The sequence below is a fragment of the Colias philodice genome, chromosome 10 (assembly GCF_061535455.1).
Source record: "Colias philodice isolate Cphi_HAF_F1 chromosome 10, ilColPhil1 Martin Lab GWU primary, whole genome shotgun sequence".
In the NCBI taxonomy this organism is placed as follows: Eukaryota; Metazoa; Arthropoda; class Insecta; order Lepidoptera; family Pieridae; genus Colias; species Colias philodice.
Window position 1 is genome coordinate 9862890 of NC_143095.1, and position 20352 is coordinate 9883241.

The 20352-nt window shown below is 34.0% G+C and overlaps 1 protein-coding gene and 2 long non-coding RNA genes across 3 annotated transcripts in view; 2 read left to right on the top strand and 1 right to left on the bottom strand.

Moving 5' to 3' along the window:
* Window positions 1-20352, bottom strand: part of LOC149485411 (A disintegrin and metalloproteinase with thrombospondin motifs 1-like) — a 72704-nt gene that overhangs the window by 33857 nt on the left and 18495 nt on the right. Inside the window, exons 5-6 of the mRNA XM_089700175.1 lie at window positions 9102-9242; window positions 8699-8818 (exon numbers count right to left, since the gene is read on the bottom strand). Of these exons, the coding sequence (XP_089556301.1) occupies window positions 8699-8818; window positions 9102-9242 (261 nt within the window). The remainder of the gene's footprint in view (window positions 1-8698; window positions 8819-9101; window positions 9243-20352) is intronic.
* LOC149485412 (uncharacterized) overlaps window positions 1-20352 on the top strand; it is a 206818-nt gene that overhangs the window by 26568 nt on the left and 159898 nt on the right. The gene's annotated exons all lie outside the window — the stretch shown is intronic.
* On the top strand, window positions 5973-7419 carry LOC149485413 (uncharacterized). The gene is made up of 3 exons (XR_016316142.1): window positions 5973-6493; window positions 6620-6681; window positions 6756-7419. It is a non-coding gene; the product is annotated as an uncharacterized LOC149485413 (long non-coding RNA).

Sequence of the window (20352 nt, forward strand, 5' to 3'; positions counted from 1 at the left end):
CAATTTATACAACAAGTGAGAGATAGAGACCGTGTCAAATGCTTTAGCTAGATCTAGGAATACTGTTAAACATTTCTTTTTAGAGTCTAAATTTGTGATAATTGAGTCAACTAATTCATGCACAGCATCGCCAGTAGCTTTGCAGCGCCTGAAACCGAACTGGTTGGATGATAGTAGGTGGTTTACTTCTAGAAAATTAATTAGTCTTTTATTGATTAGTCGCTCTAAAATTTTGGAAAGAGTTGGCAAAATGGATATAGGTCGGTAGTTGCTGACACAGTCTCTATCGCCTCCTTTGTGAATGGGAGTAATAAGGGCTGATTTAAATGCTCTCGGAAATGTGCCCGAATCCATGGCAAGATTACAGATATGTAGGATAGGTTGTGTCAAAAGTTTACTGTACTTCTTTAAAATTCTTCCTGAAATTAGGTCACTACCAGCTACAGAGTCGCTCTTTAAACCATTTATAACATGAGAGATTTCGTCATTGTCTGTAGGAAGTAAAACGAAGGAATTTACAGGTGGGGACAAAACAGGAAGGTGGTTAGGTGGCTGCTGTGGAAACGCATTATGATTTAAGTCGATAATTTGTTTTGCTAAATTTTCGCCTACGCGAGAAAAGTATTGGTTAACGTCATTGGCGCTTTTTTGGGGATCACATGAATTTAAAAGAGCAGAATTATGATTACCAGATTTATCACAGTTACTTATTTCCTTGATAGTTGTCCATAATTTTTTAGTATTACCCTTAGTTTTTTGTATAGCTTGCTTATCATAGTTGCGCTTTGCTTTTTTTAATGAAGAGTTACAGAAATTCCTGTAACGTTTGTAAATGAGTTTTAAAGTTTCATTAGTCGGATGTTTTTTTGATTTAATGTATAGATTGTCCCGATTTCTCATAATACGCAAAAGCCCTTTTGTGATCCATGGCTTAAAGATCCGTTGCCTTGATGGGATTTTGACTATACGCGTGTTATTTTTTATATGTTGGTATAAAAGCGATACAAATTTATCTGTAGCTAGATTAACGTCGGAGAAGGTAGAAATTTGTTGAAAATTAGTAGTTAATAAGTCATTTTCAAGCCCATCAAAATCAATTGAATGACATACATGATTAGATTTATAATTAGATATGTTGAAATTTAGACTTATAACAACGCATTCGTGGTCTGTAATAGATGACTCAATTATTAGGCATGTTACATTTAAGCTAGAGCGTATCATGGCATGGTCTAGGCATGTTCGTCCGTGAGTGGGAACACTATGGCCTGGCAGAATTCGATGGCTAGCTAGAATGTTAAGATATTCAAATGAACGTTTATCGCTTGTGTTCGGTGTGATATCAATGTTGATATCACCGCATATGATTATATTTTTGAAAGAGTTAAGTCTGGTTAGAAGTGATTCTAGTGAATTGACAAAGTTTGAAGTATTGGTTTGGCCTGGAGGGCGGTAAATAGCAATTATACAAGTTTCAGAGTTGACAGATAACATTAAACAATTAGCATCGCATATATAAGGTTCTTCGTGAGTTATGGGAAGGTTTTTATTAAAGTATATAACGACTCCTTCATTTTGAGTTTTATGAGAAGTAGATGATGCATGGCTGTAGTTGTTAAGGTTTGGAATGTGTCGCGCAGAAGGGAGCCAACATTCAGTTAGTACTATAACGTCCCAGGTTATTTCGGTTCTATGTATAAGCGTCAGTAGATTAGAAAAATTACAATTAATACTGCGGATATTTTGTGATAGTAGATTAAGGTTAAATTTATTTGTGCCAATATGATTTTTAATATTCTCAACATTGCAGGTAATAACATTAGCCACTCGGATGCTGTCTAGATCGGAATTAAGTTTCTCAATAGCGGTCATTATAATTTCAATGAACATTAGGTGTCAGCGGCATAGGCCGCTACACATATATAGAAAAAATAAAATAAAATAATCCGATCAGACATACTAGCAGCGGCTATCACAATAGTGTTAGTAATAATTATTATATGGCAATGTTTGAGTTTTATTAACTGAGATTGTAATGATGTAAATGTAAACGTTGTATATAGGATAGTATGAGTGTTGTGTGTATAATATTGTGTATGTGTAAGGAGTGGTGTGATTGATTTTAAGTGATTTGGTAGGTAAAAATTGTATAATATAAAAACTAAAACAGTACAATATTCCAAGTAAATAATATATCCTTGAATAGATATTTTAAGAATCTTATACAGATGAAATAAAACTAAAAGAAAATATTTATAACTAATGTGTAAGAAGACTAGTCATGCAAGTATTGACAATAAATCCGCCTCTTCGTTTATACGGACTGGGGTCGAATTCTGATTCTTCTTGATGTAAATCTTTCCGTGGGCTGTCCAAGTGCTAAAAATCTTATTGTTTTTAACATTTTGCCGAGCCATGTAAAAAAACCTTTCGTGATTTAGAGGATAGATATTCCGAGATAAATATATTACGAGGCGCGCCCGATAGGTTAATATGTTCTGTATTTAACTGTTTATCTTTAGTAAGGCGTTTCAATTTATTGAATTTAGAATAACTTGATAAAAGTTCCTCCTTATGATGCGTTGTTGTAAAGTCCACTATTACGGCGTTAGACTTTGTGCGGAATATCTCCCGAATGTCCGTTGGTTTAATAGTTGAATCAGTACATAATATTGAACTCAAACCGGTCACAATATTGAAGAGAGATTCTTTGTTTTCATTTGTTTGTATAGGCAAATTCCTTATTTCAATTGTGCTGGAATGGGCTGATTTTTCGAGTTGATCTAATCGAAATCGAAAATGTATGAAAACCGTGAACGCTGACTATTACGTCCCTGTAAGACGAGGAGAATGATTGCGTACTTAAGTGCCAAAGAGCTGTTAACAGCAGCTCCGTTTCAAAGCGCATATTTCAAGATTCTTTTAATGTTTCAAACATCGTGTTAGCGCTGGCTTTTTGATGTTTTCGTTGGTTTTAGAAATAGTTAAGAAAATTAAGGAGAATTTTTTGAATGGTGTGTGTGACTTGAGAGACTATTCTATCAATTTGTAAGTCAATTCGTAATATCTTCCTCAATTATATAATTCATTATATTATTATAAGTAATTCTGAAATAACTGACAAGAAACTTTAAAGAATAAAACATTTTTAACGTTTTAAGGATTGTTCAAACACAATCTCATCCGAATAAATAACTCTCTGTAGATTAGAAATAATATTAGAATACAATAGAAAATAAAAATCCATTCAGGATTTGGTTAGATTTTATTATCTCCAGCTCAAAATGGTTTTACTTGTTTAACGCCAGCTTAAAACACCTAAAACTTTAAATGTGTTTACTTTGGTTCAGATTGTAAACTAAGCTCGTGAACTTTTATTTGTTCAATTGCTTTTCTTTTTATTTATTACTAGCTGCTCCGCGCGGTTTCACCCCTGTGGCTCCACTCCTGTTGACCGTAGCGTGATGATATATAGCCTATAGCCTTCCTCGATAAATGAGCTATCTAACACCGAAATAATTTTTCAAATCGGACCAGTAGTTCCCGAGATTAGCGCGTTCAAACAAACAAACTCTTCAGCTTTATAATATTAGTATAGATTGCACATTTATGTTCTTCTGCAATTTAATAAAATTCTATGTGTACTAATCATTATTTTTATGAAGCTTATACATATATCATTATTATTTTGAAATATAAACTAATATTAAAAGATTTGTATTTAATTTTTTTGAAAAGTAGGTACCTATATTAATTTTATTTTTCAATATACCTGCATCTAGATAACTTAAAACAAAAGTAAATTATTTCTATAAATATGGCTAATCGACGAAAAAACCATAGAAACAGTTGCTCTGAATTTGGCATATTGTATTGAAAGCTACGAGACCAAATTATCGGAAAAATCTCCATATGAATTCAAGATGTCACTCCGATGTACGCACTTATGTTATAAAAGGCACAATTGGAAGACGAATATATATATATTTATTTTCCTCAAATATACGAATATTCAGGAATTTTCAATTATTCGTCTTGAATACCAAAAAGTTCACATTTTCATTCCCGCATTTATTATTTTACTAAATTGTGGAACGGTTACACTTTTAATAGAAAGAAAGTTTTAGTATAAATTTTAAATTTTCCCGAATAAATAAATTTATTCTTCGATTTGTAATGAAAAAGAGAAAAACTACAAACTACGTCCTTAAAATCAAAGATTACATTTTTCGTTCTATTTTTCTAAACGAAATTCAACAATTTTCACGACTCTGAAAGACTGACTCTATAAAGACTAGGAATAAATACTGGAGGATCAAATTGAAAACAATTTTCTTCACATTAATACGTGACTGACTTCTCAAGGCAAACTTATTATTCTGTCTAATAAAAATCATTCAGTGAAGAATAGTTCTTTTATTATGATCCCGTATCTCTTTGATATATGTTATTTTCTTTGTTGTGAATCAAGTTTACTATGTGAATGGATTTTGCGGGATTTAATGTACTTATAAATAACTAAATTTATTAAAAGTAGCCGTCTCGATAAAAATCTCACTAGACACTAATAGATTTTGTATATTCGTTAACCTATTCGCTAAATAAAACTATAATAACTAAATAGACAACAATTTTTCAAGATCCATCGTTATTTCCTGCTATAATCATAATATATCTATGTATATTTTGTATGATCTTAAATATAGAAATCTCAATTTATTGTCAAGTTTACGTAAAACCACACAGAGTTCGTTTTAAAAACCTCATAACGAATGTTCAAAATCTTCCAAATTTGTCCTAATATTCTGGGTTGATCGTAGATCCAAGCCTTTCACTTGTATAAAATCAGATGACGGGTTTATTTAGCCTGACATGAAGTCGGTAATAAATTTATCTTCCGAGTTTCCACGTGTCTCGCCTCGTGGAAGGTTCGAGAATGTAAGGACTTTTCTGGAATTGTCCCCTTTTAAAGTTTCTGCTTAGCGATTGAATTTGAGTGGAATTTTGCTTCTATTTTGTAGCTATGCTTTAATGATTTTTTAATTAAGTATAATATAATTATCAAAAAACAAGGATTCAAGGGCGCCAAATTATATTTTAAGGCTCTCAAATTTAAAAAAAAATATTTAGTTTCACAAGGTTTTGCTATCAAATTTACGATGTGTGATTGCGATTCTATTTGTAATTATTAAAATTTCTAAACAAATTGAGTCATATAATGAGATAAATATTTTTTTACATTTGAACAACTGCAATGTATTGTTTTTTATAGCAGATAAGAAAATGTATTATGTAGTAGATACAATCTGTTAAAAATAAAAAGCATAATCAAAAAATATAGCTTCCATTGAGTCCGTTCTGTTTACCGTGGTTAAAAACTAATGGTATTTCAAACAAAATATTCACTTTGTTTATAAACACACAAATCTGTTTTAGATATTGCGTCGCAAAAACTTTATTTACATTAGGCAGTAATCCTCTGTTTTGCAAACGGGCGATATTATTCAAAATAAACAACACTCGCTAAATATTATGTTTTGAACACGTTTTGTACATATTTTAGTGGAACGCTCTATGGTAAATTGGTTGAAAAGCTTTTCGGGGCTATTTCTCTCTAGTATTTGTAAACGTAATTGATTGTTTTGCGAACTATAAATCAGTAGGTACTCAGCGAGTGACAGAGAATTCGTTACATAATGGTCAATGTATTTATTTTATTTATATAAACTCAACTAAAATCCATACTAATATGCAGGTATAAAAACATAGAACAACCATCAGTTCAGTATACTTATATTAGTTACTAACATAAAAGTTGGGAGTGCCCTAAGTACCCTTTTAATCCGTGAGGGAGTAAAATCCTCTTAACTACAACGTACCAACCCTGACAATTTTCATGTGAATTTCATATGATTTTAAGGTGATGAATTAATTTTTCTAACATTTACGGCCCTTTTTAAACCTTCGTAATTTTTATATTATTAAAGTTGTCGTGATGAAAATTCTTGACAAGAAAGTTCAATAGTAACACAATACGTCTACCGTTTTAGAAACATGATTCCATGATATTTTCTCGATAGAAAAAAAATACAAAGTTCTCATTGTTATTTTTTTATAATCTCTGGCATCTTCAAAATAACAAACGTAAAGTTACGACTTTTTGGATATTAACTATAAAATATACAACCTATACGTCTACCGATTTAGAATTTTGAAATATGCGATGGTTTTGAAATAAACAAGAAATACTTGAAATTAGCGCGCGACCAGCCAATATAGCGAGAGCCGCCCTGTACCTTCCTACCCCGATCGCTGCACGAGTCATTCCCGCTACGGCCGTCACACGGGGAACTTGTGTCGCTCGCGCAATCGTAAAAAAGGGTGACAACACGATAAGACAAAATGAGACAAATGGGGACAATAAAGAAAATAAGAAGAAGACACATAAAGGTTGGAGGAAAAAGAATGCTTACAATTGGAACAAATTAATGAAGTAAGTTGGTTTTATTTTAAATTTGATGATAATTGTATTATAGACGATGTTTGATATGTACCCCTGTTTTAAGTACATAACGAATGTGTAAGATTTTTTCATTTATAGCATAGATAATCTTTTCAGAAATCCGGAATCCAGAAGGAAAATAAACCCACTGATTGTTCACAATGTGAACCCACTCCTTTGTAAGTACCTTTATTCAGTCAAAAATGTATGTTATCAACGTTCTACTGGTTTTATCGCATGATTCCATTTTTAGCAAAAAGCAACAAAGTGCAAAGAAATAAAAAATCATGGTGAACTTAGTGGAAGTATGGCGGACATAATATGGAACAGGAGCTCATTGGAGTAGTATTATATTTAAAAAAAATACGAAATAATTTCAAGAATTACATTTCTTAGAAGGTGGTAGATAAGTATGTTGTATAAAGAATTTGATGTTGATATTTATTTCATTTATACTTACTACACCTGTGCGGGAAATTGCTTAGTAATAAAACAGGTTTATATTCATATTTACATAGTAATGTGAGTTTTCATTTCGAAAAATTTTGTGTAAGTATATTAAATTGAGTTCCTGGGTGATCTGGAAACACAATTGGGCCCGGAAGATGGCGCTGCAGTCACTCCTCCTAATGACATGAACCGATTTGGATGAATATTTGTGTGCACATTTCATTTTTGTGGGATGATTGGTTGATTCGCTTTCACATTAGCTAATATTATGTATTTTTGTTGTTAGAAAGTAAACTTAATTTAATGTTTATAATACATTATTATTGGTATAAATAAGCCAGTGTTCGTCTCACATTGCTGTACCTGCCTACCTACCCTACCAGGGCCTAACTTTGTTCTGGCTATTTTATTTTGATTATTTGTAATGAATAATTACAATTATAATAGAGTGCAAAAAATAAATACATGCGTCAATATATTTTGTGTTTTTTTTTAAACAATTTTAAAAAATATTTTTTTATTTAAAAAAATATCATTCCGACCGCGGCTTTGCCCGCGTGGAATTAGGTTATATCGTGAATCCTGTTTTATCACACAGAAGTGTTCAGTTCGGATAAAAAGTATCCTATGTGTAAATCCAGGCAATTAGCTATATTTTATCAAAATTGGTAATGTAGTCTTGACGTGATTAAGTAACAACTAACAAAAAAATATACAAATTAACATCCAAAGTTTCGCATCAGTTTTACTGTATTAGTGATATCTTCCACTCTTGACTTTGACTGAGAAGAATTAGGGTTTATAACTTCTTTCAGAAATAGTACCTTTCATTTCTGGGCATGATGTAATATCTACGTCAGCATCAAATTCTATCTAAATCAATTCAGTAGTCCGCGTTATTGAGTACCATTTCATTTTTTCAGAGTAACAATATTTTTTGTTATTTTAAAGATTATTTATAACCTGTATTATTTTGTAATAAAGTAAACATTACGAAATAATAATTATTAATAATGTCTAAGTAGTTGTTGGAAAGAAGATTATTTGTTTATAAGCAAGAAAATAAAACCAATAAATCAACAATTGAATAAATGTATAACAATATTATAACTGTATGACGACTCCATACATGTTTGTCCCGAGTCGGCCAGCGGCAGCGCGGCGAGTTTGCAAGAATGACTTCGCGCACACCCGCGTTCGCGATAGCGAGCTATTAGACTCCGCCCGCCAAGCAGTGGATTTTTTTTTGTGTATCGTCTTAAGGAAACCTTTCCGTTTTATATATGCATTTAGATTATAGTCGGTAATTTATCTATCTAAAATATTTTACGTCAGATGGTACAATTTCACGATCTAATAAAAATAAAACCAAACAAAAATTATGTATCTTACGATGCCTACCCATTATTTTACACACATAAAGAACAAGTTGGTAACTAAAGCGATTACTTGTTTGCATATCTTACTCTATTCATGAATAATTTGCTTTCAGTAGATTAAACAATAATAGAACTGTCGTCTGTCATCAAAAGCGTACAATGAAAATAGCATGTAAATTACTTATATTGGTTCTCTTCACAATCGAGAGCGTTGGCCCAACAAATGATCGTCGATGATTGCGGCGATTATAAATAAATAAATGTCAACAATGATGGCCGATTATAGACATTAAGGCACTCTAAACTATCGTGATTGTCTCTACTCGCCCAACGCTGCCCATTGTGAAGAGGACCCATTACAACTTACCCCTCTCCAAATTCAGTTCTACACTGTTCGTCCATAGTAAATACGTAGTTTGATAGTTCTTTAGCACCACCCAATACTACACCATCATCATGGCTTCGTTGGTGAAGACACCACAATTTCCTATAAGAAAGAATTATAATTGAATGAAATCAAACATCTCTTTTCCAGAGATAATTTGATATTTAATTGGTACTGCCAATATTTAAAACCAGGCAAGCTTGAGAAGGTAGTAAATAAGCTCTGCTTAAGTTTAAGTTATTGATAAGAATGGTCAATTTTTATTTATTTTTTTATTTTTATAAACGACGAAGGGGAAATCTGGACCGTTTGAAACTCTACTGCAAAAGGAATTATTAATAAAAATTGTGAATTTTTAGTTTAAACCAATAGTATTATAACTTACTTGGTCTTTTTGTGGAACTGTTCTCTAGAGCAAGAAGACCAGGCGTAGTTGTGAAGAGTGGCCAGCACTGTGGGGGCCATCACAGATCCCTTCAGACCATCTGTTTCACACTGTCCTTCTCCGTCGTGAGTCAGGCCTAGTCTGGGTAAAAAAGGGTGAATTAAAATCATATTTTAATCTCTATGCTAATATATAAAATTCTCGTGTCACAATGTTAGTTAACAAACTCCTCCGAAACGGCTTGACCGATTCTCATGAAATTTTGTGTGCATAACAGGTCTTAGAATCGAATAACATCTATTTTTTCATACGTATACCGGGACAGCTAGTTAGTTATATCATTTACTAATTTTTCTCAAATTTCGATTATAAATGTTCTGACACATCTTTAAATATTTAATCATTACTATCCCAGATACTTAAAACTTTTACAGTTGCTAGTGGAGATAGTAACAGTTAAAATGTATTGGAAAAATACGCTACAAATTGAAAATCTCGGTTGTTTCTGGGAAAGTTAAAAATACAAACTTGCATCAAATGAAATGCTCTTAATGCTCTTACCAAAGCTTATCTTTAATTTCAGTTCTTACAATAGATTAGAAACGCATCAGAAATTTAATTCTAAATGAAATTCATTGTTATTTCTATAGGTATCAACTGTGTTGAGCGAACCTTAAATGGATCGATGTGACCCAGACTTCAGAAATAGATATTACTCTCGGAGGGTATACAAGTACCTCAAACAAATAAAGATCAGCGTGATCTTATATATTTGGAAAGGTATTGAAAATAAATTATAGGTAGCAAATATTTGTATGAATAAAACAAATATTAATTTTTGATGATGCCTTAAAATGTGTCCAGTGTATAAATATTATAATGGAATAATTATTATGATAAACATTCATTTAAACCAGTTTGTAATAATACTTGTAATCACTAATAATTTAATTATTGGCAATTTACATCCTAAGTAGCTATCTATAATAATGATATCGGATAGTATATTCTGAAGTTCTAATATTTTACGATGTGACTATTTGTACGGGTACTGTACGAATAAACTATATTTATTCGTACATTTATTCAATTTTTTTGTGTCCCTTCGTCCAGCATACTCACCATGGAATCCTGATATTTCATGAATGTCAAAAAACTGTTCTGAAATAGTGCTAAATAGTGCCCAAAGGAAAAAAATAGTGCTCTTGTACTTGCGAAGTTATAGCCATAGTTCGATGAGTATGCTGGACGAAGGTTTCGCCCAGCATACTCACCTCCGTCCGGAGAATCTGTATACGCTTCAAACATAATTCATACTTCAAAAAATAGTTCCCAAATAGTGCCAAACGGTGCCCAAAAAGAAAAAACAGTGCTCGAATAACTTCGGAGTTACAGGCTTCGTTCAGTGAGTATGCTGGGCGTAGGTTCTACGCCCAGCATACTCACCTCAGTGCGCGAATATCGAACGAGCTATAGGTACAATTTACGTCTCAAAAAATTGTGCTTGAAATAGTGCCCAATATCAGTCCAATTTTTGCTTGACTTTTGACCTAGAAAACCATTAAATTTGATTGTAAACTTCTACATACATTACATTGAGTACAGTCGAATACAATATTATTAACTTTCTTTCTAACAATTTTTGTCTTGTGTAAATTATTAATTGTCTATGTAAGGGAGTATTTACTTTAGAATCGCAATATTATTAATTACACATTATTTTAATAATACTTTATAATAATATGATTAAGCCTTCGCGCGTCGCATGGGACCCCGGTAGCTAGGAACAATGATTTTATATATTTTGTCTAGATCACGGCGCTTGAAAAATAAAGTTGCTGTTATTAATGCTTACATTACAACTGACAAAATTATTCAAAATAATCATTTTCCGGATCAAGGACGGTACCACAACGTTTACGGAATTGACCTGTATTCCTCATGTGATAAAGTTCAATATAGTGTGGCAGTAATGGATGCACGTACGGTCAATAGGTATGGGGCTTACGACGCGCGGCGCCCGCGATGCAAATGAATATGTTTATGTTTAAATACTAGATGGCGCTGCCCTAACATCTTACGATTATTAGACAAGACTGATCTGTATTTTGAAGGTGATAAGGGTCCATTTTGTGTCACAAAGCAATCGAAACGAACAAGCGCTTCTCAGTTTCTTTGTTTGTTTACTTCGTCGCACATCATTATAATAACGCCGGCTTTTGAGTTTGACTACATAGTGGGTTGCAAAACCAAACAATGTGTTGGTGATGTCATTATTTACCTATATAAAATTGTGTATCTAGTACGTTATCAATATAGGAGCTGCACCCAAATCAGTAAGTATATTTCAATTTATAATAGTGGCATTTAACTAAATTGATTTTACACTCATTCATTAATTGCACTGTAAAACTAGGTAGCAAGCGAGTTGTTTTTTACAAAACACACAATGCAATGAAGTAATAGACTTCATTTACGCTTAAAGTTTCATTCATTTATTATTATTTATAAAATATATAATAATGCATTTAATCGAAAGTTTTTGACATGTGAGAAAATACCATAATTATTTCCAATAACATGAAGTCTACAATTAGAAAGTTTAATATTTTTGTCCAAAAACATGTATCGACGACTGTACCCCATTTTACGTTAGTATGTAGAAGTTTACATTAAAATTTAATGGTTTTCTAAGTCAAAAGTCAAGCAAAAATTGGACTGATATTGGGCACTATTTCAAGCACAATTTTTTGAGACGTAAATTATACCTATAGCTCGTTCGATATTCGCGCACTGAGGTGAGTATGCTGGGCGTAGAACCTACGCCCAGCATACTCACTGAACGAAGCCTATAACTCCGAAGTTATTCGAGCACTGTTTTTTCTTTTTGGGCACCGTTTGGCACTATTTGGGAACTATTTTTTGAAGTATGAATTATGTTTGAAGCGTATACAGATTCTCCGGACGGAGGTGAGTATGCTGGGCGAAACCTTCGTCCAGCATACTCATCGAACTATGGCTATAACTTCGCAAGTACAAGAGCACTATTTTTTTCCTTTGGGCACTATTTAGCACTATTTCAGAACAGTTTTTTGACATTCATGAAATATCAGGATTCCATGGTGAGTATGCTGGACGAAGGGACACATTTTTTTTTATTAAGAATGAACTGGATGATTAACTTGTCATTCTGGATGATTACCTTAAAATAAAATTATAAATAATTCGCTAAACATCGCCATGTGTTATTATTTTACAATTTCATATTGCCACATCTTACATTAAAAGTCGGTAAATTTGATTGCCACTATAAAAATAACTTTTACTATCTCCTCGTGATCTGGGTTGCCATAATCGTAAAAATATTTGAAATAATGTTTATAGCGGTGTAATTTTCCTAATGGGCCTTCCAAGTTTTTGCACATGCCAGATTTGTAAATATACCCTTTTTATGTACAAAATATTATTTCAAATTTGAGGAAGAAACGATTGATGATTCAGCACAAATTAAGAAGTTTAAACCAATATATTGTACAGAAGTCAGTCGTTAAGCATTTATTAGGTCCTAATGTTTGTAGTTAGGAAGTTGTATTAGTTTTAATTGAACGATAAACAAGCGTGAAATAGGGACGTTAATAATAATCCTTAACTATAATCATAACATCATTTAGTACATATATGGATATCATAATTGGACTTAAACGCCTCTAAAGAACATTATTAAGCTATATTGTTCTAATATACTTGATCTTTATATTTTAATCCATATAATAAAGTCTATCTTAGGATAAATTCATTTATATTTCATTTAAAATTTATATTGTACTTGCTTACCGCCCGCGGCTTGCCCGCTTTCTAAAACCCAATAAATTACCTATACTAAAACCTTCCTCTTGAATCACTCTATCTATTAAAAAAAACCGCATCCAAATCCGTTACGTAGTTTTTAAGATTTAAAGCATACCTACAAAGGGACATAGGGACAGAGAAAGCGACTTTGTTTTATACTATGTAGGTACATATAAACGTATTTATGCGGGAGAAAATAAATTATACAATAACAATTAAAAGCGATTTGTGCCAATTGTCTGCGGGTAAGATGAACAATAGAGCAAAAGAAGCGTATTCGACGTAATCCAAATCTTTTGCTGTCTTCAAATCCTCTTAATTATTACGGGACACCGAAAATGTGAAGCCACAGACTAAAAATGTTGGAACAGTCGAATTGTTTTGAATAAAAAGTTTATAGAACAGTGAAATTTTAATGAGAATGGTTTATTCTTACGTATTTGTAATAATGATATAAAGAAGCTGGATAAAGTTTATCCTTTCATCTTGCTAGAATGAATGGGGAGTTATAATTCGCATTCAATGGTATAAAAAATAAAAATGAAAATAATGATAGGAATTTTTATGTGGCTAGTGCTTATACTAGCGCACTAGAAAAGTGAATAAAAAGCTTTAGTGCTTTTATACAGGATCGCGGCAATACTACAACAAAATAAACGAATAGTAATCCTCATTTATAAATAGATAAAACTCAAGTCCAGTAGTTGAAATGTGTAGTCGATTTGCAAATAGACCACTTGAAGATTATCTCAGCAATAAATATGGCATGTGCGCGGTTTGTTTAAAGGGCCTTATCAATCGTAACAGGCGGCGCGGCCAAGTAACTATTCTCTAATCTGTGGCGCGGCGTCAATTAGCCCTCTGAGGCCACGAAACTTGCGACATTTGAGCGATGGCGATGCGACGCGACAGCGATTGTACAAGCGTTGCATAGCCTGGTTAGGTTAATTAAATAAAACAATTAGTTTAATTTTATTTATTTATGTTTAAATATTTGCACACCCAGAATGTATTAGTATTAACTATAAAATTGTAATAACAACACCTATATTTGTAACTGTATTCTTGCAAATAAATGTAATTTGAATTTGAATTTAGAATGTTACTTAGACAAATGACAGGAACGATCATTTCGCTTAAGTTTGATTGGTCATCTGCCCATCTGTCAGCCAATTGAAAGCTTTTCATTTAAACGAAACAGGCGACGGATCCTGGAAGTTAAAACGATGCACGGGAGGCGGTGTATCAACGGCGACGCGGCAGCGATAAAAACAAACACGTTTGATTTTGTCACTTGGTCTAGTATAGAATAAAGAGTTTTATGTTAAGTGCGACTGCCGCCAGCTTGTTTTGTGCCCGGGTACGATGTCACTGCCTAATCGTCTCCTATCGCGTCGCTGCCGCCGTCGCTCGCCCATCGCAAGTTTCATGGCCTTATCTTCAGAGTCGAGTCACAGATTAGAGAATAGTTACTTCGTAACAGATACATCACTCCCATACAAAAGCTAAAATACCTACGCTATATTTACCTACAAAATGCGCCGCAACTCGGCTGCAGTAAGAAATGTACTCTACGAACACGCATCGAGAAGCGAGTTTCCCGCGCACGCCGCGTGATTGCGTCATCAAACGAAAACTTTAGGGTTGTACCGAGCGCGTAAATTAAACACAGAGTTTCTGAAACACTTAATTTTTTATTGTTAATTATATTTGTTACATTATACAATAAAAAAAATGAAATCTTATTGATAGTAGTTGTTTCCTTCGGTTTCACCCGCGTGGACCCGCTATATGTGTCTCCTGGATAAAAAGTAGCCTGGAAGGTTTGTGAGTTTCTTTGTTACTGCGTGGCTCGGGGGCTGCTGACCATATGGCTGAGATTTACGGGTTCACGGGTAGAGGGTTCATTCGGGTGAATCTGCGGCCACAAGACCAATACAGATAAAAATTATATGTGCTTTAATTTTATGAAATGTTCAATGTCTTTTTTACCATCGCTGAACTTACGGTTATTCAATTTAACTGTTGTAAAAATTCTGAATCTTATGAATAATTTTAATAAATAATCACTCTTGAACTCCGACACCCGTCCACATCGCAATAACCGGGCATCTTGGTAGCGAGCGCGGGAAACGTGACGCGGGTGCACAGTCTCGCGTGTGCCAACCAACTGCCGCTTGGGTCGGTACCGACCTACTGTGCGGTAGGCACTTATAGCGCGACCTTGAGCGAGTGACGGAGGCCTGGTCGAGTGTTTTCGATCTTCGCATAAAAATACTGACTTGAACAAAACCAGTTAAGATTGAAAGATTGACCTTTCTGACGTATTATGATGTGATTAGAGGTTACGGATGTCAAAGCGTTATACTGGCCTAAAAAAATATTCACAAAAAATATTTAGCTGGAAATATTTTGGAACAACGAATCCTTTTTTAGGGTTCCGTATCTCAAAAGGAAAAAACGGAACCCTTATAGGATCACTTTGTTGTCCGTCTGTCCGTCCGTCCGTCCGTCCGTCCGTCCGTCTGTCAAGACCTTTTTTCTCAGGAACGCGTGGAGGTATGAAGCTGAAATTTATATCAATTACTCAGGTCTACTGTCCCTTGAAGGTGTGAAAAAATCAAACTTCTAAGCCAACGCAATCAAAAGATACAGCCGTTTATGCCGCAAATTTTCGACACTTGCAAGGGAATCAAAACCTACAGGGTGCTTCCCGTGAACTCAGAATCTTGAAATTTGGTACGAAGCAACGTCTTATAGCATAGATAAAGGAAAAATTACGAAAACCATAAATTTTTAGTTACCGTCATATCCTCCAACTTTGCCTTTCCAGCCTATCTTTGCCCAAATAGAAATTTTAACTTTCCCGAGTGTTTATGTGGAGTAGCATGACATCTAAGACTTGTTTTGTTTTTAGGTAGAAAATTAAAGTCTTTTCTCGCAACACTGATTAGATAGCACATGTATAACGTCAATCAGTCTGCTGCTACATGTCGACAAAGAAGGAGGTGTTTTGGTGGTGCCAAATTTTTCTAAAAAAACTTGTCTCTGATCACTGGGAATCAATTAGAATACGTGAATATTTCTTATTATTTATTAAACTAGAATATAAAAAAGGAGGTTATTTGTTATTTCCAAGCAAAAATACGTAGTATTATAGGAGTTTTGTCGCTGGGCAATGTTAGGTTAATAAACGTAGTGTGACCTATCCCAACATTGCCCAACCGTTTTGAGGTGCTAGGGCTGACACATTTTTAACAGACTTCTCAAATAGGTAGCAAGGTAATTTTTTTTAGGTATAAATTAAGTACACAGCATGTTTTTTCTTTTAGGTACCTAGGTAGGATTGTACGAGTATGTATGCCTACCTAGGTACTTTTTAAATGTTTAGTAGAAGTTACGTATAGGTACATAAATATTCATAATTTCAGTTTCATTTTAAAGATATACCTAGAAACAGTACGAACGCAATATTATTGCATGTGTACCTACCTTTTACTTGTTACCCACCTACATATTTTATTAAACTTAATTTTTTCATCCTTTACCTAGTTGATTTTTTTGTGACAACCCTAAACCCTAAAGATTTTTGTATGAAGATTGTGAGAAAATTACACCTAACTTTGCCCATACAATTTAATGAAGATCTACTTATTTTGGATCATTTTTTGTAAGAGATTCGGCATCTTTGCCTTGTCTTGTACTTTGTCTCCTAAAAACAGCTACGTAAGTCTTAAAATGGCTGAAATATTAAAGGTGGGCAAAGTTGTATACTTTTCCACCTTATTTCGCCCACCTCTTTCTTCCTTATTTTTAGAGAAACTATTAAGAATATGATTATTTCAAGTATATCTATTCATTCTAAATTCAATTCCCTACTCAAATAACAGCATCAATTCTGTCCATATTTTGTTTTTTCTTGTATATGATCAAAACACTGTAAAAAGCGGGCAATGTTGGAGGATATGACGGTACATCACATACGGAACCCTCGGTGCGCGAGTCCGACTCGCACTTGGCCGGTTTTTATTTAAACACTCTCTTGTTTAAAATCTTAGCTCTGTGTACTTAGATGGATAGTAATAGGTAGGCCCTTTCCTTCGATCAATACTAACAATTTATGATCGAAGGCCCTTTCTAACAAAAACTGATTGGATCTGGATCAAATTTGGTTCAGTAATAAACTATGTATATTAATACATATAAACCGGTTTAGTACCTACATAGACTAGCTTCCATTATAGGTTACTAATTTATTCAAAAAAATATAGTTATACTCCTAACTAAAAGCTTTTAAAAGTAAGCTTCATCCTTTAAAAAGTATAGGAAAAGACATGCGTGTACATGCAAAATATCTATGATGGTTTTTGCATAACGCTCGAGCTCGCACGGCGTAGTGGGTACATTGAGTGGATGGTAAATATTTTATGTAGGGACGCATTTTTCTAACACTAAGGGCGCGTTCCCACTATGTCGTAACGACTAATTTATCGTTCGACGACTGTAGTCTCTACCTGTTCCCATTATAACGATTGTTTGTCGTCAACATTTTTTATCGTTTAGCGACTGTCGTATCTAGCTGTTCCCATTGGATCGCTCAGATCGCTCGCATCATCAGCAAGCTACAAATCTAGTCGCCTCTGCGTTCGCTTGGGTTGGGAAAAGCAAACCGAGTACAGACACGAGCGCGCGGGTGCGAGAGGGAAGGGAAAACACGTGTTCGTCTACATAGAGTTGCCGTCCACGATTTTTTTATCGTTTTACGACTGTCGTGCTTGCCATTCCCACTGTCACGACAAAGTGTCGTCACTGCAAAAACTGTTGTAGACGACAGTAAATTGTGTCGTTCTAAATGTGAACACCTCCATTTAAACATATAAGCCACGACACTTAAAACTACACGATTATCTGTCGTCACGACCCGGTGGGAACGCGCCCTAAGCCGATAAATGAATGAAGAATTTGCTTGATATATCATTTTTTAACTATCAGTATCGTTTCTGGATTTTCTTCTAGAAGGTTATTCGAGCTTAAAAAGTGTTTACCTACGTGTTATGTCTTCTCTATTTTTTATTTTACAACTTTCTATTAAAATATGTAAATGTAGGTAATAAATAATTAGTGTTGTGTTAGTGTTTTTTATCAGTATCGTTTCTGGATTTTCTTTTAGAAGGTTATTCGAGCTTAAAAAGTGTTTACCTACGTGTTATGTCTTCTCTATTTTTTATTTTACAACTTTCTATTAAAATATGTAAATGTAGGTAATAAATAATAATACATTTTTTACACAACATTAACGTTAGGTGTATATATAATCATACAAACCTATAGTATAGGAAGATATAGATATACACTACACTCATATACACTCTTCTAGGAAGTTAAAAAGCAAATCACTTTAGCCGTTGTCAACGCTTTAATTTGGCTGTTAAAGAGCGCAATTTGTGTCTTAAAATATCATAAAGGAACCGCCGACAAGGAATCTAAATACAAATTGAATCATCGTGTTAACATTGAATACGTTTTTGGACTGGACTTCCGTTTGTTTGCCACAAAGAATGAATTATATTTCATACGCTTCAAGCTGGCCCCTAATTGTAACAACGTGGATGAAAGATTGCTTGCAATTACTTTTTTGTTTGCCTTGTAAAACATTATTTCAGAAGAAGCTTTATTATATACTAGCTGTTGCCCGCGACTTCGTCCGCGATTAGGTCGTTTTTCGTCATTCGTCGTTTAAAAAAAATACGTGACACTTTATTTTTGAATGTTCTTAAGTTCTTAATTATTGTCTCTTATAAAATTTAACTACTTACATTAAAATTGAACACTCTGATAAGAAAATCTTAAAATCTGAAGAAAACATGAATGAATGTGATTTAAATTCTACATTACTTAGTATCAAAATATAATAATCTAAATTAAATTTAGATTAACAGTTTGAGCACACCATTATAGAATATGTACTTAAGTATTAAATTACGTTAGTTAACATAGTAACTTTACTAAAAACACGATGACTTTCTTTCGCGCTCGGTACCACAAACTAAACATGTTTGTGGTAAGTGGCCCGCGTGACGCGTCACTTGACCCCCCGCGAGTTCCCCTCCGTTGCTATGCGAAAATACATTCGTTGCTCTATTTTAGGAAAAATTTGTAATACTGTGGCCTGGGCGTTATAAATAACACGTCCAGGGAGTTCATGAGTGCCGATATCACCATCTTGAGGAAAAGCTTCTAATGTCGATTTAAAACTGCATACATACGAATTAACCTGTTCTAAAATTGTGAAATGAGTTCAGTTTTAAATTTGAGAAATATTGATTTCTTGTATTCCACTATTCGTTGTAGTCGAATACAAAATATAGGTATTTAAACAAACTTAGGTTGGCCTACAGGCAAAAGGGATCCTATCAAATGGTAAACTTGACCTTGTATCTTAAAAGTAAGCATGAACGGACCTTCTGATAATTATTGAGCACCAAAGGATCATTTGAAACGCGCTACTATAAGAGCGAATATTGTCTAATAACAGTTTACATTGCACAGTATGTTCCTCTAAAAGTAGTGATTTCAAAGGTTCCGTTGTATCTTCAAATGAAAGCCGACTCCTTACTACACTTTAAAGCATTACAAAAAGAACATACTACGCCTTTACAGAAGATGATCTGTAATCAATTGTGAGGTTATAAGCAAACCCACTTTTATATTTGTCAGACCACACCACCGAATTCGTAGATTGTTTACCTCAAGTCATTAAGACTATGACGAAATCTGTCTGCAGTAAGACGGGCCTCTCGCTATTCGTCCGTTTCCAGAGACCGAATAGTTTCAATTCTTAATCTTTCATTAAACAAACTTATTAATCGTTCTTGTCTCATATAATTGTAATATTCGCGTCCCTACTCTAGTCATTGCTTATACTCATGTTCATCTTCAAGAGATCGAATAATACTATGATGCACCCTATCATTTGTCAAACGGTCTTCATATTGAGTAAAGTTTCAGATTCTCGAGATAAAATAGGACTGTCGTGATCAGTAGTGAGACGTAATTCCCTCTCAGTGAGGGTTTCGGTCTCACGGGATAGTACAATATGCCGTTTGCGATCAGCTATGAGACGTCATACCCTCTCAGTGAAGGTTTCGGTCTCACGGGATAGTATGGGGAGACCGGGTTTGGTTGTCTCACAGGTTGGTTGTCACAACGGTCTTAACACAAAACTGAACTATCGAATAAGTCTGTTGAACAGCGTGGCAAGAGCGATACAGTGACAACGCTGTCCCCACTTCGCGTCAGACCGCCCCGATCTGCCGTGAGGGCCTCACACGTGTTTATTGTTTTCGCACAGATTTTTTATGATATGAGGACCGAATATGCTCCTCATAACATCACTTTTTGT